This window comes from Bos indicus, chromosome 8 (genome assembly GCF_029378745.1).
Source record: "Bos indicus isolate NIAB-ARS_2022 breed Sahiwal x Tharparkar chromosome 8, NIAB-ARS_B.indTharparkar_mat_pri_1.0, whole genome shotgun sequence".
NCBI lineage: Eukaryota > Metazoa > Chordata > Mammalia > Artiodactyla > Bovidae > Bos > Bos indicus.
The window spans coordinates 65,207,860-65,231,819 of NC_091767.1; the positions used below are offsets into that span (position 1 = coordinate 65,207,860).

At 39.6% G+C, this 23,960-nt stretch overlaps 1 protein-coding gene across 3 annotated transcripts in view; it reads right to left on the reverse strand.

Moving 5' to 3' along the window:
- TEX10 (testis expressed 10) overlaps window positions 1-19,695 on the reverse strand; it is a 46,509-nt gene extending 26,814 nt beyond the window's left edge. For all 3 annotated transcript variants that reach the window (XR_002181292.2, XM_019966279.2, XM_019966278.2), the window contains exons 1-5: window positions 19,514-19,695; window positions 15,643-15,831; window positions 13,515-14,227; window positions 12,884-13,127; window positions 8,584-8,696 (exon numbers count right to left, since the gene is read on the reverse strand). Coding sequence is in view for 2 of the 3 variants with exons in the window: in XM_019966279.2 (XP_019821838.2) it covers window positions 8,584-8,696; window positions 12,884-13,127; window positions 13,515-14,227; window positions 15,643-15,822 (1,250 nt within the window). In the remaining variant the exon portion in view is untranslated. The remainder of the gene's footprint in view (window positions 1-8,583; window positions 8,697-12,883; window positions 13,128-13,514; window positions 14,228-15,642; window positions 15,832-19,513) is intronic.
- Window positions 19,696-23,960: the final 4,265 nt, after the last annotated feature.

Here is a 23,960-nt window from a genome sequence, read left to right on the forward strand (position 1 = left end):
GGTAAAGAGTCTGCCTGCAATGCGGGAGACCCGGGTTCGATCCCTGGGTTAGGAAGATCCCCTGGAGAAGGAAATGGCAACCCACTCCAGTATTCTTATCTGGAAAATCCCATGGATGGAGGAGCCTGGCAGGTTACATACAGTCCACGGGGTCACAAAGAGTCGGACACCACTAAGTGACTTCACTTTCACTTCATTCCTCCCAGAATGAATTGCCAAGAAGGTAGGTATATAAAATCGACTGTAAGTAAACCATTCATTACAGAATCAGGGTTGTTAAGGCATAAATTAAGAATGCATACTGCTCAGTTCATTACCCAAGTTGCTATTCACACAAAAAATACAGGCCCTTGAATTGGTAATCCTGTATGTAATGGGGGGATAAGAACACTTGAAAACTTCAACACACTTGAAGATTTTAAGCAGATGAAACTCACAATAGACCTTGATTCTGCTTCTAACTAATTTTGACTTAACAGAATCACTAATTTCTCCTGGCCACAATTTCCTTATGTGTGAAACAGGAGACTGGTTTAGATAAGCCCGATTCTGAAACAACTTAATTTTATGACTCACATATTAAAATCACTTTTTCCTAGCCATATAAAACACATTTCTTTCAAAGCTTGAAAGAAATTTCAAAAAAAAGGTTCTAATAGATTATCTTAACAAAACAAAATTTGCAACTTAGGATATAAACCACTAGATACATAAACACTATATAAACACAGTGCAGATTCCAGGCTACACTGCATTCAACAGCAGAACCTATTTATTTCCATGTTCAGAAACACCAAAGTTGATTAAACTAAAAAAATACCTGAAACTAACTTATTTTAAAAGAAAAAGTTAACCCTGGATTAGGTATGAGAAAGGACACAGTAGTAACGCATCACAAATACAAGGGAAGGGACCTTTTTAATATTTGGTGTTATTAGGGTATCAAATGTAGGGTTGAGAATGACAAATGGGACCAGATCACAAAGAGTTGAAAGCTAAGGACACTAAAATCAATTCTGCAAGCACAGGAGTAACATGGTTGAGAAGTTCTTTCATTTCTGCTGATGAAAAAGAAAAAATCAGTTATGAGACTCTAAACAAAGAAGTAGTTGTATGTCTATTTGAGCAACACAGGCAAGACGTGACAAGCGCAAGAAACAATGCTGGTACAGACTAGGAGAAAAGGGGATGTATAGGAAGAATAAAATTAGCTGGATCTGAAGTCTGCTTAAACACATACATGTATGTGAGCTTTTAGCTCAGCTGGTAAAGAATCCGCCTGCAATGCAGGAGACCCCAGTTCGATTCCTGGGTTGGGAAGATCCCCTGGAGAAGGCATAGGCCACCCACTCCAGTATTCGTGGGTTTCCCTGGGACCTCAGTTGGTAAAGAATACACCTGCAATGTGGGAGACCTGGGTTCCATCCCTGGGTTGGGAATATCCCCTCGAGAAGGGCATGGCAACTCACTCCAGTATTGCCTGGAGAATCCTCATGGACAGAGGAGCCTGGCAAACTACAGTCCATGGGGTCGCAAAGGGTCGGCACATGAGTGAGTAAGCATAGCACAGCAAAGCAAATGCCCAGCAAAAAACTGGGAATTCTATCACAAAGAGAAAGAATGAATGAAAACTGGGACAGATGACTAGCAATCTATATACTACAAACCCAAAACTACTGGTAGGTTCTTTGCCCAACTGTTCAGTGTCCAAAACCAAGGCACATTTTATACGAACCACACAAAAACTCAACTGCAACATTTCTTCACCACAGGTAGAGCTTTTGAAGATCTACTTAAGTTTATCTTAAGCAGTATAACCTATTACTGTCTGGAAGGTGTCAACAGACATCCAAAAGTTGGGAGAATTCATCCTGCTCCTCCAAGAATTTACACAAAATTTTAAAGTCTAAATACACTGACCACCAATTCTATGAGGGAGGCAGAAAACTGGGAAAAACCATTTTCAGCAATGATAGAGGAGGAAATTAGAACTGATTCCCTTCCTGAAAATAACTTTAAAAGCTGGATGAAATAGTTTTTAACAACTCAAAAGCATTCAAGAGGTAACAAGATGATGAACAATTGCTGGGTCCCCAAAATAAAGCAAGACCATAGCACTCAAGTTCCAAGGGCTGCTGCCAATTCCAACAAAAAGGCTGGAAAACTGAAGTAACCTTTTGGAAGCCTCACAGGGAAAAGTCAAACCCCAGAGCCGGACAAACACGGGGACTCTGGTATATTATCCTCACTTCAAGCTGGACCCTTAAGGGCTTTCCCTTCCAGAGTAAGGTGAACTAGAAGTAAAAAGAGCTCTTACATAAAACAGTCCCAGTTATGCATCATCTCAGTAACACAACAGTTTTTCCCAACTAGATCTATAGATTCAACACAATTCTAATCAAAACCCCAGCTTTAGAGTTATCAACAAATTGATTTCTGAAGTTCATACACAAAGGCAAACACTAGACTGCCCCATATGAGACTGAAGCGGAACAGTGTTGGAGGACTCACACCACTCCATTTCAAGACTGACTGTACTACAGTACTCAAGACAGTATGGTACTGGTGAACGGACAGACAAACATAGGTTAATGCAAGAACCCCAAGATAGGCCTGCAAGTACAGTCAACTGATGATTCTAGACAAAGGAGCAGAAGCAATCCAAAATAGAATCAATAGTCTTTTCCACAAACAGTGCTGAATAACTGGACAGAAACTCTAGAACTGAAAAATAAAAACAAAACAAATTCAACAAATGTATGTTTGAATGAGATAAAGAGAAACAGAAAAATCAGGAAGTGGGTCTTATACACATTCAATTAGACTCTAAAAGGAAGGAGAAAAACGGCACTAATTTTTTTTTAAAGATGAGATTTTTCAGATGTGTTTAGACACTTCATTCAACATCTCAGATTTAAGCAGCTCGCTGAATTCCAAGGAAAATCAATAAAAAGGAAAACCACACCTGGATACATCATTGTCAAATTGCAGAAAATAAAAGACATGGATAAAAGTCTTATGGGGGGAGGGAGTAACTTTTATAAAGTAGCAATAGTTCAGACTCATAGCTGACTTCCTAACAGCAGTGGAAATCAAGAAGAGCGCGAAGTGTTACTGTCAGTATGTTCAAACAAGCAAACTGCCAAACCCAAGTACTGTGCTCTGTTAAAACAGTCCTTGGAAATAAAGGAGAATACATATATTCTCCTTCATTATATATATATATATATGTATTTCTGTGTGTGTAAACCCTCTAGCAGCTTCTAAATAAGCCTAATGAAGAGAGATGAAAAAAATGAAGAGCAAAAAAGTAGGATATACAGATAAAACTCAGATGGTGGATACAAGTTCTCCCAAAATATTAATTTGTGCTTGAAAGTTCAAATTTTATCTCTAGCATGGACACTATTTTCCTGGAACTGATAGGCTTACTTTATTCATTTCTGAGAAAACATCTGCAAATACCCAAGTCTGAATAACCACAGTTAATCATTCAAATTAAAATCATGCCCATCACAGAAAATGGACAGAATGACGAACAGAATGACACTTCCTTGAGACAACCATCATTCTTTGGTATGCAGCCAAAACACTTCAGGCACACTTCCCATTTCACCACACAGAATATTAAAAATATGTGTTTTCAAGGATTGTGACTTAATAAGATCAGTAACTTTTACTACTTCATTAAGAAGAATTTTAAGTGAAACTGGCATGTTCTTTTAAACTGTGAATGCATGGTGGTGAAGAATACTGTTAGCCCTCCAGACCGTTCTGCATCCACATATTCAACCAAGTGCAGATGGTGTATCATGTTTATGAATTGTGGTTTTCTGAATCCATAGATGCAGAGCTTGCATATTTGAGGGCAACTTGCTTCTAGGACAGTGAAAACACCACGTATGACACCGTTGTCTTACACAAAACTCAGACTGTACAATGCCAAGACTGAACCCTAACATAAACCAAAGACTCTGAGTATAAATGATGTGTCAAGTTCGTATTTTACAACAAATATACAGCTCTGGTGTGGGATGCTGCCAGTGAGGGAGGCTATGCGTCCACAGGGGAAGGAGTATATGAGGACCCATACTTTCTGTTCAATTTTACTATGAATCTAAAATTGCTCTAAAAAATAAACTCCATTAAAAAAAAAAAAGGGAATGAAATGCTAGTAGTGCCACAACATGAATAAACGTTAAAGATACCACGCTAAGTGAAGGTAAGCCGGACACAAAACAATATTTAAGTTTCTACTGAAATGTGGTACCTAAAACAGTCAAATTAATAAAGGAAGAAGTGCAACAGCAGTTCCCAGTACCTGGGGGAGAAGAGGAAGGAAGGTATTATTTAATGTGTACTGAGTTTCAGTTTGGTAACGTGAAAAATGTGAATGTACTTAATGCCACCGATCAGTACACTTTAAAAAATGGTTAAAATGCTAAATTTTATGCTATGGACATTTTACCACAATGAAAATAATATCTTTTGTAACTCCACAGTTCAACCCAAGATTAAAAAAATCTAGACATCAGGTCAAAATTGAAAACCACTGGCCTAGGCCACATTGGATCCTCTAACTTTAACTTGTGAATTTAGTAGACAGCCTCCAAAGGCTATCTGCAAAATACTCAATGCACTTCCTTATGGAAGTACAAGAGCAGCCTGCGGACCCTCAAATCACTGGGGAAATTTATGACAGTACTGTCAATCCACTTTTGTTAAAAATTCCACAATTTCACCACCTCAGTCTCTTCATAGGTAATTCCCTTTTCACCTTTTATATCTTGGCACAAATTACTCCCTAGGTAGGCAGCCCTCCCAGGACTTATGCCCCCCATGAAAGAGCAGGACCAGCTCCTTATTATACTGATATACTCTTATTACCCTACACTCTTTTTCCTAAGTGCCTTCAACATATTAAGTGTCCAATAAAGTGAATAATGACAGTACACCCATATGTTCTTGAGTAGCTTCAGTTCAGTTCACTCAGTCGTGTCCGACTCTTCGCCACTCCATGAATCTCGGCACACCAGGCCTCCCTGTCCCTCACCAACTCCCGGAGTTTACCCAAACTCATGTCCATCAAGTCGGCGATGCCATCCAGCCATCTCATCCTCTGTCGTCCCCTTCTCCTCCTGCCCCTAATCCCTCCCAGCATCAGGGTCTTTTCCAATGAGTCAACTCTTCGCATGAGGTGGCCAAAGTATTGGAGTTTCAGCTTCAGCAACAGTCCTTCCAATGAATACCCAGGACTGATCTCCTTTAGGATGGACTGGTTGGATTTCCTTGCAGTCCAAGGGACTCTCAAGAGTCTTCTCCAACACCACAGTTCAAAAGCATCAATTCTCCGGCACTCAGCTTTCTTCACTGTCCAACTCTCACATCCATATGTGACCACTGGAAAAACCATAGCCTTGACTAGACAGACCTTTGTTGGCAAAGTAATGTCTCTGCTTTTTAATACGCTATCTAGGTTGGTCATAACTTTCCTTCCAAGGAGTAGTGAAAGCATAAGTGAAGTAGCTCAGTCATGCCCGACTCCTTGTGACCCCGTGAACTGTAACCTACCAGGCTCCTCTGTCCACGGGATTCTCCAGGCAAGAACTGGAGTGGGTTGCCATTTCCTTCTTCAGGGGATCTTCCTGACCCAGGGATTGAACCCAGATCTCCCAAGGAGTAAGCGTCTTTTAATTTCATGGCTGGAATCACCATCTGTAGTGATTTTGGAGCCCCCCAAAATAAAGTCTGACACTGTTTCCACTGTTTCCCCATCTATTTCCCATGAAGTGATGGGACCAGATGCCATGATCTTAGTTTACTTACATTTAATGGTCTACCAAATTCCAAACATCCTTTTATTTAATCTCATTTTGATGAAAATTATATCTGAAAACTTACTTGACAACATAAAAAACACATATATTCACGTGTTGAAGGATATTCTGAAGCTTATCCGTGCACCTGATTAAAAACTTCTGTGTTAATAAGATAACTGTATCTGGAGGAAACAAACCCTAACGACTTACTTGCTCAAGAAACTATCTCCCTATTTGGTTCTGTCACCTCCAACTCCAGAAACTCTAAATTAATGGTCCTAAAACATGGTTTTGATCCAACCAATAGTCTTCAATGCCAAAAGGATCAAGGATGAAAGGGAAATGAGGGTCAGAGACAAAAAATGACTCTCAGCATTAGGTTAGTCATCAGTAGAAACCGATTTGATCCAAGTCTGTCCCGTGTTCTCCATTACGCCATTCTATGGCTTTCTAATACCCTATAATATCTCCTTCCATTACTGCAATCATCCCCACTTCACTCCCGCGTGCTAAAATCACATTCATGTTAAAACACTATTCTCCAACACTGCTTTGTCTGTTTATCCTAACAAGGATCTGTCTCCTCCTATGAATTCCTATAGCATTTCTTAATTATAAAGTTCTAATGACACTTAAATATGTCTTGTGTTAAATATGTAGATTTATTTTTCTTCCTGCTAGTTATTGAGCTTTTGTTTCTCAGCCTTAAAACCACCCTTCCACACTCTTACTTTGTGATCCTGGGAGTGAGCCACATTTTTTCCTTTACAGTTTGCTTCTTGTTAGGCTCTGCCAATAAAGTACTTGTTATTGTTTAGTCACTAAGCTGTGTCAGACTCTTTTGCAACTCTGTGGACTGCAGCCCGCCAGGCTACTCTGTCCATGGGATATCCCAGGCAAGAATACTAGAGTGGGTAGCCATTTCCTTCTCCAGCAGATCTTACCAACCGAGGCATCGAAATCTGTCCCCCTGCATTGGCAGGGTTCTCTACCACGAGCCACCTGGGAAGCAAAGGGGGTACTTGAGACTGGAAAGCTGTAGGAGGAAAACACACTTTCTGGTTGCTTCCTACTCCTATTTTTGGCTTCCTTTTGCCACCAGTGCAACCCAACCACTCTTCAGGCCAGCAGCAGTTCATTCTAGTAGCCAGAGTTGGTTCCAGTCTGTATTTTCCTGACACAGAACCAGCATCATCATGCCCCTGGAACACCAGCACCAGCCAGCCACAACCCCCTTTGCTGAATCCTGTACCCCTATCCCACTGGGCCCCTCTCCTGATCTCAAAGACATTAGTCTCAGCTGAGTGCAAACCCCTCCCTAGAGGTCTGAGTTTGGGCTCCAGACAGCCTTTCCTTCCAGCTACTTGCCCTCTTCTCTTTCTTCTCCCAGTCAAGATGCAGGGGCCGCTTCCTGCAGGTCCACCTCTACAGTACCTTACTGTTCCCTTTTGTCTTCCCACTGTGAAGGGGAAATACCTAGTTTCCATTTTCCATTAAACTAGGAAATACCTAGTTTAATACCTAGTTAAAAACCATTTGTATTAAATTCTCTGTGAAAATCACTGGTATGATTTCCATCTCATGACTGGAATCTGACACTCATTTTTATCAATTTTAAGATTTTGTATTTATTTTTGAAATTTATGAAATCATTTAAGAGATCAAAGAGTATACCTTAGGACATCTTTACTTACAGTGAGAGACCAAAAAACTTTAGTGAATGAATCAAGTTTATCTGCCTACAACATACTTTTCACTTCTGAGCATATCCTGTGAACTCTGCCCAAAGAGCCTCATTTATTCTCCTCACTGATTCTTCCTTTTGATAAATTTAACAACCTTCTGACAGTCTTTAACATCTGTTCAAGTGTTTGCTCATTTGGGGATTACACCTTGAGTTTTCTAACTTGTATCTGCTTGTCAAATTTTATTGGGTAATTTGTTTTTACGTTTATCTGCTCTTACTTCCAGAGAAGGCAATGGCACCCCACTCCAGGACTCTTGCCTGGAAAATCCCATGGACGGAGGAGCCTGATGGGCTGCAGTCCATGGGGTCGCTAAGAGTCGGGCACGACCAAGCGACTTCACTTTCACTTTTCACTTTCATGCATCGGAGAAGGAAATGGCAACCCACTCCAGCATTCTTGCCTGGAGAATCCCAGGGACAGAGGAGCCTAGTGGGCTACCGTCTACTGGGTCGCACAGAGTCAGACACGGCTGAAGTGACTTAGCACCAGCAGCAGCAGCTCTTACTTCAAGTAATCATTACAAATAACTTTCAGGCTTCCACTTTTCCAGTGAAACTTCATCCGTAATTCGTTCTTTCCACTTATTTTACAAAAGAGAACTACTTTTCTCCAATCATCCCTCTTCCATCAGGATACCGATAACAGTTACATTATGCTTCCTTGTGTATATAAATGAGAGCAGAAACTAGTGATGTTATGCTCTCAAAGATTCAGTAATTACACAGTGCCTCTCACAAATAAACTATCCACTCTTAGCAAATTTTTATTAAATTCTTATCTATACAATTTGATAGCTGACCCTCATTTAGCACAAAACATTCACTTTACAGATTAAAAATAAAAATAAAAGGAGAATTGGAAGTCCAGGGCTTAAAGTGACTTGTTTAAGATCAGATACTACAGCTTTTATCTTTACTTCACAAAGTCTAGATAAAAACACCTCACAGTGTACAAAGTTCAGTTTAAGACTGTTTTCTGAAAATGTCAGGTTAAACAGTGGAAGAGAATGGCAATACCTTTTATTTGTCTCTTTCCTTTTTTGCTTGGTTATTTCTTTTAAGGCATATGGAAAATTACTCATAAAATGGTGTTTGAAATCAATAAGGTAATTCTTTCGAAGCCATGACTCCTAGTAAAATAAGCACAGATTAGAAAATCCATAAGAAACAATAACTTAAAATAGCAAATAAGACTTTAAGCAGAAACAAAAACTTGTCAATATTCACTCACAAATTTACCCTTATAATACATCTTCTGCTAATGATATAATATGTAAATAAATTTTAAAATCTGAATAAACTGTTAGGCCATCCAATGTTCACCCACAGTTCTTTTTGGTGCTTTTATTTTTACATGCATTTCATCTACTTAAAAGGAGAAAAAAGGGAGAAAGTAAGTAAGATTTAATACAATTCTGAATTTAAACTGCTAATACAATATTTATAAAATATACAAGAAAATCTTCTACCTAGTGTTCCATTTAAGAGTAACTATATTCTCTAGAAATTCTACTGCTCGTTAAAGGCATGTAACACCTTCACCAATCAATGTACTTGTCTAAAATTCTTCAGCAGGATTCTTCAATGTATCATGTTCTCCTACCTGAAACACTGATTTCCTGCTATCCAGAGGACCAATCATCGCAGTGTGCCAGTGACTGAGGGGTTGCTTGGGATATTGGACATGAGATGCTACAATAGCTCCAGCTCTAGCAAAACTGGAGGCCAAACTCAGACCATAAATCAATAGCTAGCTATTGCAGCACATCTCCTTAGTTACCTTCACTAGGTTCTTCTCTTTTTCTTGACCTAAAAACGTGTACTTGACAACTCCTCCTGGACCTCTAATAGGCATCTTAAATTTACCATGAGTAAACTGAACTCTCCTAGGGGTAGTCACACCATCATTTGGACCATAGGGCATCACTCCTGCTCCTCTTAACTATGTACACCAGCATTCCCGCTGCTTTCACCAGAATCCAGCTGCCTCTCATCACTTCAACCACTAGCTACCGTTCGACTCCAAGCCACCATTACCTCTCACTTAAGATTACTGTTTCAGTCTCCCAGTGGTCCTCATGTTTTTCCTCTTGCCCCACTAAACTTAATTCTCTACACAGCAGCCAGGGTGATCTTTTAAAACATAAATCACACTTCAAAATATTACAGGAAAGGATAAAGGAGACAATGTATATAAAGGAAGGACAGGTCATCCATGGGATCAATGATCTCAGTTGGGCCCCAGTTTTGCTAGAGCTGGAGAATGAGGACATGGGAGTTTGTTACTGTTTTATTTGTAAATCTGACATATTAAAGTTAAACAAACATAATTTAGATCATGCCACTCCTCTGCTCAAAACCCTCCAATGTCTTTTCACCACACTGAGGTTAAAATTATAACTCTTTACCACAGACCACAAGGTACCACACGATGTGGCTGCTGTCACTTCCCCCCTCATCATCCACCACTGCCCCAGTACCTCACTTGCATAGGCCTTGCTGCCATTCCTCAAATATGTCAAATTTGTTCTCACTTCAGGGTTTTGCACTTGCTGCTCCCTGTGCCTAGAAGGTTCTTCCCACAGGTCTTCACACGACTTGCTCCTTCTCTTCATTCAGTGACATGCAGATGTTAAGAAGGCATTTCCCGACCACCTATTTAACAGTCTCCTCCCTGCAGTTTCATTACATGTTCTCTCTCATCCCACTTTCATCTTTCTTCCTAATGATGACATGATGGACATCATCTATTTGTTTACCATCTCTCAACCCCACCAGGAGCGAAGTATTTGCCTTGTCAGTCATGTTTATCTCTGTATTCCCACAGTCTAGCACAGAACCTAACTCACTGCAAAGCAGTGCTATTCAAAAGACCTTTCTGCAGTGACAGAGCTATTTTATATCTGTGCTGTCCAACACACCTGCCACCTGAAGCTACTGAGCATTTGAAATGTGACTCCTGTTTACTGAGGAACTGAATTTTAATTAAAGAGGCAAATATATAGATGCTCAATTAACCTTTGCATCCAATTCTTTCTCACAAATTCTGATCTTCATGGTAAAAATGCAACAATAAAGAAAATTTAGACTGAAAGTAGTAAGCATTAAAATACAAAGCTAAGACACAACAAAATCTCCATAGTGTATAAAATTATAATACTGACCTAAAGCTATTAATACAGGCCTCCCAAAACTGAAGTTAACTAAAAAGTTAATGTTACATTGTATTTTAAAACACTGTGTGTTTTAAAAATATTAAACACAGTATACTTTAAATTAAGGATACAAAGAGTGTATTAGAAATAAACCACCTCAGTCAGGATCTGAGTACTCAACCACTGCAATTAAGATTTAGTGTTAACTTGAAATTTCTTTCCAAGATGAAAGATTTCAAATTCCTAAAAAGGTTTTTTTAAAAAAAATACTTGGACAAAAATGAAACTTCTCAATTATGCAGCAAAATACAAACACACTATATGCATTTAGCAAAACTTAAAAAGTAAGCAGTCAGTTACCCTAAGGTTGCACCCTAATACAGATGCCAATTTACCAACAGAAAGCCTACACATTTTCTGAATTTTCTGAAAAAAATTCAGCCTGTGGTGCATAATTAGAAGACCAAGGAATGCCATTTCATTCCTCCGAAAGTTTGAACTTTGACCATTCAATACCTTAAGTACTAAGCTATAACTAAGGCAAATGAGAAAGAGGAACTGATGGCGGGAATGGTAATGAAAAATAAACTAACAGGCATTTTAATGTCATCTGGTGTAACACACGTATTTACACTCTGTCTGCAAAGGAAGAGATTTACCTTATTCAGTTATTACAGTTCAAATCTGCCATGGTAAATTAGAGAATTCTACCAATGGATGCTTTTAAATACTATTTCTATTTGAATTAACCACCCTCCGCTTATTTCAATTTTATACAGTATCCCAATTTACTACTCTATATAACCTTCAACAGTCTGTGCAAAACAGTCTTCTGAATTTAGTATCCTATGTTAATGAACTGCTAATAAATAATTTTAGTTGTAATAGCACAGAATATTTCTAAAACATACTATTTTAAATATTCATAAAACTAAGGCAGTGTTCAGATTCTGTTAGTGTTATCTCAGTGTTCTTGCCTGGAAAGTCCCAGGGACGGGGGAGCCTGGTGAGCTGCTGTCTATGGGGTCGCAGAGTCGGACACGACTAAAGTGACTTAGCAGTAGCAAAAGTACTGTTATCTGAATGATAGTAGATGATCCAAAACTACACAATTAATCAATCTGCATTTAGTCCTACCATTCTATCTAATCATAAATATTACTAAAGCAATAATAAGCATTAAGATGCCCATGAATAATCAAACACCCAAATGCCTGAAATAAAAAGAACTAAACAAAACTAAAAAACTGCCTTGTCCATTCTGTACATATGTAGGCAACTTCAAAGATTCACAACTTCCTAGTCAAGTCATTGCAGAAATTCTCCTATAAAATGATGCTCCAAGCTTTAAAGTATTGTTCCAGCAGCTGCCTTTTTTAAGATTAACCACATTAATCCAGCATCACTTAAGCATGTTCTTCCTTACTTGTGCCATGGACTATGTATTATATTCCCCACAACATAACACTTTTAAAAAGCCTACCAATACGCAAAATCTCCCCCAACAGGAGGTAAATTCATTTATCTAGAAACATGTTTGCTAGCTGGAAACTGTTCTATGACTTGGAATTACTTAGGTTAACTTCACTTGCACCATACCTGCAACTGCAGCTTACCTACAGTAAAGGTATCTTTAAGAAATGTTTTCCAATTTACATCCTTTATCAAGAAAAAAAACAAAAAAGCATACACCAAGCAAATTTACATATAGTTTCTTCTCTGAAACGTAATAGTTTAAAAACAACTCAGGGTTAGATATGAGATCTTCAGTTTCATCCATTTCCTGGCATAAACTCTGTTAACGTGGCCCAAACTGGAAGACACTGCTTAATAACCAACTGTTTAAATCATGTAAGAGGTCTCCAGACACTAGAATGCTCCTATGTAATCAATCTGCCATAAATAACACAATGTAACATTATTATATAGTTAAAAAAGAAATCAAGCATCTTGTTATACATTTCACTTAAAAATTAAAACATACAGATAATAAACTCACAGAATTATTTTAATTTGCAGTTTTAAGCAAATGTTAGAAGTTTATAGTTAAATCTTGGGAATTTTTCAGAAAATGCATAACCAGTTAGTACTAATATACTGATTTCTAATCTGTCCAGTTATGATAAAAGGCATTACTCAGAAAATAACCCAGTAGTTCTCACCAATTTATGAGTTTCATCATGTTGTTTAGAGAGTTTCCACAAAAGGGAAATAATATTAAGAACTTGCTGCATAACCTGCAGAGGTTCTCGTTCTATACCATTTCCAACAGAAGCCGCTAGTTGTGGAGGCACAGCTTCAATCCAGCACTCAATTAGCAATGGAATTATGATCTCAATAAATCCTTTCAAGTTTTCAGTAGACGACAGGCCTTCATCCACAGTGCCTAGTCCTCCAACCAGATACCTAGTAAGGAAAGGTAAGAATGAAAAAATTTTAATTTGATTAAAAAATATTCCTCATTGCTTAATTTAAATCTTAAATATATTAAGTACCAGCAAAACGAAGCACCATGAATTGATAATTACATTGATCAACACTACCAAGAAAAACAGAATTCTAAGATGACAAAGCCAAAAGACTATCAATTTTTACTTTCCATTAGGCTTTGCTAGAAATGAGTAAATTAATATACTTTGAAATGACTCCTCCCATCAGTAAATAAAATTAAATTATGAGTAACTATATGAAACTATGGAAGACAACTGCGTGTCTCCCAGCATTAGCCATCAATGGTCAGCAGTTATAATTCAATACAGGAAAACTGAGTGTGGACATAACTGAAATCCTTACCGTAGCCTGAACTGTGAACTGACATTTGGCTGTGAACCCCCATTTTCATAAACCTGGATGTGTTGCTGGTCGTTGGCATGTTCCTTCCAGTTGATAAAAATGGAGTTGCTAGTGGCATGGGGATTTTCTTTTTGTTCCTGAAGTCCTTCACTTTCTCTCAACCTACTGGATCCATCTGTCAAGGCCTGAAGGAATTTACTGAGTCTCACTAAGACTTTCAGCCTCCACTGCTGAGAAGTGAGTCTCCGATTAGGATTTACAGAAAGTATCCAGGACTGGGATCTGTCTCTATTTACCAGTCCTTTGGACGGCTGCTGATGAGAAATGAGTTCTACAAAATTCTTAAGCAATATACTGCTACGGTCAGTAATCAGAGCTGGGTACTGTTCCAGCAGAATGTCCAAAACTTTTAAAGAGTCCTCCTGAATTCCTTCAGTAATGTGAGTCATGGCACTAGAGAGATGGGCACTTACCAAAGGAAAAAATGGAGAAATTTGTTCAGCTCGTATTTTGGGGGCCAGGAATTGAAGAAGTTGAACTGCTGCTAATCGTACATTAGCATCTTTATCTGTAAACACAGCAGTCACTTCACTTAATATGTTTGAAAGGTGTGCATCAATTATATATGGGTATTGAGACAAAAGGTCTTTAAGTCCAAGAAGAGCACTTTGTTTAACCCCAGCATTGTAGTGATGCATCTGTGACAGCAAATCCTGTAAATAAAAATACAGGTTTTAGGTATATACATATACATACACATCAGTGTCAAATAAACAGTGCTAACTCAAACTATGCTAATAAACTGACACTTCAGTGGGTGTCCAGGGCTGCTTCAGTAGGTATTTTTCTAGTGTTACTTTGAGAAAAATGTAGTTTTAAGATCAGAAACAGTTTTAGCTTTAACACAGCTTTGGCTTCATAAAAGAATTATTTAACTTTCAGTCAGTATTTTCTCGTTTTGAAATTACACAGGATTAGGCACACAGTCGTTTAAACTGACAGCAATCATCATCACCACTTAAAGACCTACTATGTACCATATACGTATTTACACTATTTTCTGCCTATTTTAAGGGGTCCTTCAGGGTGTCTGTGTATTTTAGTCAGAGTGTAACATATGGCAATTTTATTTGTAGAATAATTTATATCATCTGTAAAGAAACCACAACTTCAAATATCTTTTTGATATTATTTAACCTGCAGAGATTAGAAAGCAAAACTAGAAAACGTGTATCTTCATAAAGATTTGTTCACAAATGTCTCTAATAGCATTATTCATAAGAGTCAAAAAGTGGGAGTAAGCAAATGCCCATCAACTGTTGAGTGAAAAAATACGACAAAGCTCTGCACTGGAATACTATTTGACAATACAAAGGTATGAAGTATTGTTCTGATATGTGCTGTAAGATGGATGAACCTCAAAAACATGCTAAGTGAAAGACCAGTAACAACAGACCACATTTCATGATTCCATTTATATGAAGAGTCCAGAATAAGCAAATCTTTACTGATAGCTTAGTGGCTGTCTAGTAGGGGGAAGAAATGGGGAGCAACTTCTAATAGGTGGAAGGGTTCTTTCTAAAGTGACAAAATTGTTTTAAAACTAGATTACTGTGATAGCAGCCTAACAATGTAAATATATTAAAACCCACTGAATTGTCCACTTTAAATAATAAATTTTATTATGCGCAAATTACATTTCAATAAAGCTGTTACATTTTTAAGCCAAACTACTGCTTAAATTTCAATTAATTTCACATTTACTATGAATCTGGAATAGCTATGCATTGTAAAGGTTCAAAAATGGGTAAGACAGGGTCCTATCTTAATGAGCTATAAAAACAGCTGAAGACCTGTCACATCAAAAAGATATAAAAATTACTTCCAGATGACATATTAAATTATCAAATGAATATACAAGGAAGAAATCACTTTGACTTTAGCTGAGCAAGTCTTTCTGGAGGAAGTGGGAAAGTTGTAGTGGCAGCATCACCTCTGAAAAACAGATAAACTCCAATCTTCAGCCATTAATAAACCCTAAGAGTTAAAACAACTTTCCATAAAAGTACACCATTCTAGATGACTTCAAGGCATATCCTATCTTATCAAAAAAATGTTTATGATTTACCTTTATGTTAAGTTTTCTATTGTTTGTTGGAAGTGTTACATCCTCTTTGAGCTGCTCAGGCAGATGTATAGTCTTCGTTTTAAAGTTTGTAAGAGTAGCATTTTCTGACCTGGGCTTCTTCTTACCAACTTTTAGTTTTACTTTCTGAAAATCATCTTGGCGTTTTCTTTTTTTGGTCATTCTTGAGTACTATGATAAAAGAATTAATTTAAAAACAATGAATACAGACCAAAGATAAATTATAAAATAGAGAAGGTATTTTCTAACCTTTAATTACTCTAACACTGTCAAGATCAACAATAACCATGCCAATGCATCAAAATATTAAATGGAAAATATCTTTATAAAGAAAAAAAAACTCAGTTTACTTAAGATATTTCTGGCTACGGAATCTTTTGTCAAGCAATGTTCTAAATAGGAATCTTGGGTCGAGCGATGTGCTAAGTAGAAAACTTGTGTATACTTCAATTAATATATTTATACTTCAATAAAAAAGGAAAAAAACTTCTGAAAATGTTTTGTTTTCATAGGACAAGAGGGAGGTAGCACAGAGTTTCTAAAAGTATACCTTGCACCTACTGGGAAGCTCCTGGCCCCCAGAAACCCCCAAGAAACTCTAGCAAAACAAAGTCTAAACCAATGTTATTATTGAACGCAGCCTGTAATAGCTAGGAAAAGTTTCATGAACCTAAGCTGGGTGCCTGAAAATGGGGACGATTCAGATATGCAGCAAGGACAGTCACTGGGCACTTCATGAGCAAGGAAAACAGTAAAGATGAAGAACAGGGGATACGCTTGGTAATAGGCAAAAATCAAAGTACTAGCATTCTGAACACCAGGAAAAGTTCAGACTAGATATAAACCGGAAACAAAAAAAGGAGGGGAAAAAAAAAATATATAAAAGGAAATACAGTATAACAGAGGGCTAAGGAACAAACACCAGCTAGGCCGCTATTATAATACATAACTCAGGTATAACCCTGTCGAACTGCACTTCTCGTTCTCCATCACATTCTTTCAATTTACACACAGATTATCCCACTTACACACAAAATCTTTGATCTGTGCATTATACCCATTCCCAGCCCCTGCTTAAATCCTTTATTTCAACCCAAGACTGTTCAAGTTTCCCCACTAGTATTCCTGCCTTGTCACCAGTGTCCACCTCATGGTCCATTTGGTAATCACCAGAGGGCTCTTTCTAAACACAGATCTGATCAAGGCTCACAAGCTTTCAGCTGCTCCTTTTACTTGCTTACAGTAAAAACACTTGGGTTTGACAGATCAGCCATCCTTCCTAACTTCCTCTACAGCTTTATCTTCCCATCAACTAACCTCTATTTTAAAAAATAGCCTTCTATACCTGGAACTAGCTCAGCCCTTCTTGAAGCCTTTTCCACACAAAAATAATGAACCCTACCTTGCACTGTATACCCACCAGAGTAGGTGTCTCTGGAATAAATAAAACTTCTCCTGATCTATCATAATGATCCTATGCCTAGCTATTTTTTTAAGTCACAATGCTACATGTGGGAGTTCAAGAAATTTGAGCAAAATGAAGGTTTGCATTAAGATCAATAAAATGGCTGGTGCAAGACCAGAAACTTGAAGTTTCAGGAATCCAGAAGCCAATCACCTATGACATTACATTCAAATTCAAATGGTTACAAGGTTTTAACACATTAGAGTCCTATCACCTAGGGTTTGGCTACATAGGTTAAGAGCAGATACAAGAGAGCAACTAGCTCTTATCCAGACTCTTGCACTTTATAGCCATAGTTAAATCACCGTGTCTCAGTTTTTATCTACAAAATGGGGCTAATAATAATGCTTACCTCATACAGTTGTTACTAGGTAAGATGAATGAGGAGCAAATGAGCTCATGTGTAAAATACTCAGAACTGTGCCTGGCACGGTAAACAGATACGCTATAAGCACAAACATGTATATTTTCTTAGTCTCATGACCAGTACATACCAAGCATAATAGCAGATATACAAAAGCCTTCAGTTCTCACAAGATCATGCAAGGAAGGTGATGTTAAAACCATTTTAAAGATGTGTCAGCCTTTACTAATGACTTGAAGAGGGTTTCCTAAGTAAGACTGAACTCTTTAAAACCAACTTTATGTTATATATACTGCAATCCTGGTGAGAATTGGGGGAAAGGTGGCAAAACGGCTTGCCTTATTTTATTTATCCCAATACCAAATTTTCAGCCCACCCACACCTCCAAGTTATTCTGGTCTAAAATATGAGTAAATAAAAACTACAAAGAAGGCCCTAATACTCACTTGGCCTCTCTGAATTAAGCAAGCACAGTTTGTGCGCTTTCCCTACAATTACTATCTAGTACCAGAGATGAAAACAAGTAGAACAAGATATTCAGAAAAATCGAAACAATTCACTCTCCACCCCCTAATTCTGTGCTATCTTTAGCCACTAACTAGCTGATCAGGGTCCAACACACATTCAAGCTTGTACAACCATTACCCACCACTTAGTATCTGTTCTCCCTCTGTTAGGAAAGCGCACAGGACTGACCGCCCCTCCTTGACTTTTCAAGCTATTAAGATGATTATTATGGTACACAGGGAACATTTTTATACTAGGAACTCACCGTTCTACAGCAACTGTTATTTTCGCTTAAAATCAAGATTTTCAGAATACAGCAAACCAAAAGGCTTCCCTGGTGGCTCAGAGAGTAAATCTGCCTGCAGTGCAGGAGACCCGGTTCGATCCCTGGGTCAGCAAGATCCCTGGCGAAGGAAATGGCAACCCACTCCACTATTCTTGCCTGGAAAATCCCTTGGAGAGCGTACGCTAGAGCCCATGGGGTCACAAAGAGTCGGATACGACTGAGAAACTAACACAAGCCACTTTCACAGTAGCTGGTATCGAACAGATGGTAGGAACACCAACCTCAGGGACTGAGCTCTCACATCACTTGAAGCAGGTGAGCCTCAAAAGTTTTCAAGATGAATTTCATATGCTCCAACTACAGGCTTTCTAATTTCAACAAAAGAGAGAGTCTAGTCTATCAGGATTTCGACCGAACCGAATCTCAGCTAGTTTGTCTGCCACCTCACTCAGTACGGTTCAGTCGCTCAGTCGCGTCCGACTCTTTGCGACCCCGTGAATTGCAGCACGCCAGGCCTCCCTGTCCATCACCAACTCCCGGAGTTCACCAAGACTCACCTCACTACCCTCACCTAATTTCCAACTTCTTTTCACCAGCCAAAAAAAAAAAAAAGTCAAGAAGTCACACTGTACTCGGCCTTTGGTAATTTCCTCTCTAACCCTTTACGCTCACGAGTTCCTCCAAACTCTACCTAGGGGCCAATCGGAAACACCTGACTTTTCAAAGAACAAATATCCCAGACCAGGACCACTCGAGACGTCCGATGGTCCGAACCTGCTCGGTTGGTTACTCCACACCTGGACTGCGAGAGCCGATTAAGAGACGACTGCGCATCCTCAACCCCAGACTTTGGTCCCGTATCCCATAAGCGAAGACCCCGTGGTTTTCAAGAAACTATCGTTCCTTCTCCCACCAAGGACGGCGGTCCGGACCACAGTCCAGGAAGCGGGGCCCAATTAACACATATCGGCCTAAAAGTCTCCTAGACCCGAAATCGCGCGAACCCGCCCAGTCACTTGAAACGCTTCAAATGCCCGCGGGCCGCCCCGCCCCCGCGCTGCCCCTCTCCGCACCCAGGCCCTGCTCTGCCGCAGCGCCACGACCCTGCCCCCGGGGGATGCAGACTGACCCCAGCCCGCCCTACCCTCCTGGCCGCGGACCGAGGGGCAACGGCCCCGCGCGCCGTCCCGCGCCCCGGGAGGGCCCGGCCCGACCGTCGGCGGCCGCTCACCTGCGGGCCCGGCCGGGACCCGGGCGTGGAGGCAGAGGGGAAGAACGTGCGAGGAAGAGCCCAGTGGGCAACGGCGTACGCCACCGGCCTCAGCCTCTCGCTCCCAAAGCGTGTTTTCAAATCGCCTCGTCCTCACGCGGCCGCGTCTCCTTCCGCCGCCCGGAAATCAGGGCCCCTCCTCCGCCGCGCCGCGCTCACGTGATCACGGCCCGCCGCCGCGCGCAGCCGGGAAGGCGGGAGCGGGAGCTGCAGGCCCCGCCCCCAGGAGGAGGGGGCCCGCGCCGAAACCTCCCCGCGCTCTGGGAATCCGAGATCTTAGAGCGCAGGATCCAAGGACAAAGCTTGGTCCTCCCTGAGCTTCCTTGGCCTGCATTTATTGATGGGTGTCGCCCTGGTCACAGCTAGTTGAGGGCTGGCGTCTACTCTCCCTGCTAGAACACTGTTCTTCAGACCTGGAGCCACATTCAAATAAGAGTATAAGTTGAACTGAATTGAAAAAGAGGAAAAGTTTGGGACTGCAAGAACCCTAGAATTCCTGGAACTTTAACCTGGATGGAGCAATTAAGAATTAGCTGACAAGAGGGCAAAATACACCTAGCACCTGGAGTCCGAAAGTCTTAGTTGAGGATTTTCTCTAATATTTAGTTTCTCAGCACTACGTAGGTTCCTGCTACTGAAATCAAGAGGGCCCAGAGAATTTAAGAGAGAAAGTTGAATGCCTAGAAACAATGCGTCTTTGAAAGATAGCCTTGCCAAAGATTTGCGGGAGGCGTGGAGCCCCAGATATGGATTTTAGAACTTGATTTAAATTTGTTTCTACAGTTTACCAGGTTGTAAGACTTAGTAAAGCGAATAAGGAGTGAGCCTCAGTTTGCTGGATAGGGATTAAGAGCAGTGATGTCTGGGAGCTCAGTGGAAGAATCTGGTCCACGCCTCTCTCCAAGCTTAAACTTTACATGTTTCTTCGCTTGTAGATGGCATTCTCTCTGTCTTCGCAATGTCTTCCTTTCCTGTGTGTCTGTGTCAAAATTTCCTATTTGTAAGGACACACGTCATTTAGGGAGTACCCTAATGACCTCATTTTAACTTGATTACCTCTGTGAAGACTCTTATTTCCAAATAAAGTCACGCCAGCAAATTTGGAAAACTCAGCAGTGGCCACAGGACTGGAAAAGGTCAGTTTTCATTCCAATTCCAAAGAAAGGCAATGCCAAAGAATGCTCAAACTACCGCACAAGTGCACTCATCTCACACGCTAGTAAAGTAATGCTCAAAATTCCCCAAGCCAGGCTTCAGCAATATGTGAACCGTGAGCTTCCAGATGTTCAAGCTGGTTTTAGAAAAGGCAGAGGAACCAGAGATCAAATTCCCAACATTCGCTGGATTGTCAAAAAAGCAAGAAAGTTCCAGAAAAACATCTATTTCTGCTTTATTGACTTTGCCAAAGCCTTTGACTGTGTGGATCACAATAAACTGTGGAAAATTATGAAAGAGATGGGAATACCAGATCACCTGACCTGCCTCTTGAGAAACCTATATGCAGGTCAAGAAGCAACAGTTGGAACTGGACCTGGAACAACAGACTGGTTCCAAATAGGAAAAGGAGTACATCAAGGCTGTGTATTGTCACCCTGCTTATTTAACTTCTATGCAGAGTACATCATGAGAAACGCTGGGCTGGATGAAACACAAGCTGGAGTCAAGATTGCGGGGAGAAATATCAATAACCTCAGATATGCAGATGACACCACCCTTATGGCAGAAAGTGAAGAGGAATTAAAAAGCCTCTTGATGAAAGTGAAAGAGGAGAGTGAAAAAGTTGACTTAAAGCTCAACATTCAGAAAACGAAGATCATGGCATCTGGTCCCATCACTTCATGGGAAATAGATGGGGAAACAGTGTCAGACTTTATTTTTTTGGGCTCCAAAATCACTGCAGATGGTGATTGCAACCATGAAATTAAAAGACGTTTACTCCTTGGAAGAAAAGTTATGACCAACCTAGATAGCATATTGAAAAGCAGAGACATTACTTTACCAACAAAGGTCCGTCTAGTCAAGGCTATGGTTTTTCCAGTGGTCATGTATGGCTGTGAGAGTTGGACTGTGAAGAAAGCTTGAGCACCGAAGAATTGATGCTTTTGAACTGTGGTGTTGGAGAAGACTCTTGAGAGTCCCTTGGACTGCAAGGAGATCCAGCCAGTCCATTCTGAAGGAAATCAGTCCTGGGTTCTCATTGCAAGGACTGATGCTAAAGCTGAAACTCCAATACTTTGGCCACCTCGTGCGAAGAGTTGACTCATTGGAAAAGACTCTGACGCTGGGAGGGATTGGGGGCAGGAGACGACAGAGGATGAGATGGCTGGGTGGAATCACTGACTCAATGGACCTGAGTCTGAGTGAACTCCAGGAGGTGGTGATGGACAGGGAGGCCTGGCGTGCTGTGATTCATGGGGTCACAAAGAGTCGGACATGACTGAGTGACTGAACTTACTTACTTACTTACTAACACAAAACCAGAGACTCTGTGAAGAAATGTGAAAAGCACGAGTTCATATTTGCTACAGTGATCAGGGACTGGAAAAGTGCATTCTCTAAGAATTGATCAATACATTATATGCAAATCACTTGATACACTGCCTGGCACACAGCAAGGCTTCAATAAATGGCAACAGATTTTCCTGTTGATGATGTGTCATTGGACAGTGTTTGTGCAAAATGAAAACTTTTAGTCAAGTTTCTTGGATAAAGGAACAAGTTCTGACTTTAAATTAAAAGGAATTTATTCAGAGAATATTGACTAACACAGAAAGGTGAGAAAGGCTGCTGATCCAGGCTTGGATAAAAGGAAGGAGGGAAAATACTCAGGAGCCAGGAGTACAACCACTGTTTCACTACAAAATCTGTCCAAGACACAAGAATTGAAAATGAAGACATAAAATTATCTACATTTCTAGATATAATTGTATGCCTAAAAAATATCAACTGAAAGGCTACTAAAAACAATAAGAGAATTTTAGAAGGGTGCTGCTGCTGCTGCTACTAAGTCGCTTCAGTCGTGTCCGACTCTGTGCTACCCCATAGACGGCAGCCCACCAGGCTCCCCTGTCCCTGGGATTCTCCAGGCGAGAACACTGGAGTGGGTTGCCATTGCCTTCTCCGTGAGACAGTATAAAATTAACACTCAGATATCAATAGACTTCACATACACTAACAATAACCAGTTAGATAACAGGATAGAAAAGGAGGCATCTTTTGCAATAGCAACCAAAGCCTATAAATTTCCTAGAACTGAATAAAAAATTTGATTAGAATTTTAACTTCCTAAATATACCTGTTGTCCCTAAATTAATTGGTAAATTGAATGAGATCCCAATAAATATGTCACCAGGGTTTTTTTTATAGACCTACACAAACTGATTAAAATTTTTATATGAAAAATTAAACAAGTAAGGATAGCCAACAAATTTTTTTTTAAGGAAAGCAATGAGGAGGACCAACCTTACTGGATATGGAAATATAAAACCTCAGTGATTCAAACATAGTTTTGGCATACGAATAGACAAACCAGTGGGCCAAAATACAAAATCTAAAAATAGAACCAAATAAACATGAGAGTTTATAAATTAAAAAAAAATTTATCTTTGGAGCCAGCCACTTAATAAAACATAAAGTTGGGCTCATATTTCATGTATTACATTCAAAGATGTAAATTTAAAAAACAAATCCATAAAAGTCCCAGCAAACAAAATGAGTGTATCATTTTACAACTTTGGATTTCTTCTAGACTTAAAACTTAAATACCAGGGGAAAGCTTTTAAAATTTGATGACAGGCTTTTCCCAAAACCTTTATAAATCTTCTTTATGACCAAAAAAAAAAAAAAGAGAGAGAGAGAAAGAGAAAGAAATCAAAAGTTAAGACAAATACTGAAAGAAAAGTTGCAACTCATATCACAGGTAAATGATTAATTTTCTTAATATACAAAGAATTCCTAGAAGCGAGGTGGGGGAGAAATCAAGTACTTGATAGAAAAATATTTATTTTCAGCCAGTTTAGAGGAAGAGAAAAAATATCATTGTTACATAAAAGATATTCAGCCTAATTCACAAAAAGAGAATTATAAATTAAAAGTAAGGTTTTTTCCCCTCACTTTTAAGCTTATAAAAATCCAAACTTCTTTAAAAAAAATTTTTTTTTTAAATTTTTGGCTGTGCTGGGTCTTTGTTGCTGTGTGGGCTTTTCTTTAGTTGTGGTGAGCAGAGGTTACTCTCTAGTTGCAGTGTGTGGGCTTCTCCTTGCAGTGGCTTCTCTTCCTGGTTTAAAACTCAACATTCAGAAAACTAAGATCATGGTATCCAGTCCCATCACTTCGTGGCAAATAGATGGGAAACAGTGGAAACAGTGGCAGACTTTATTTTGGGGGGCTTCAAAATTACTGCAGATGG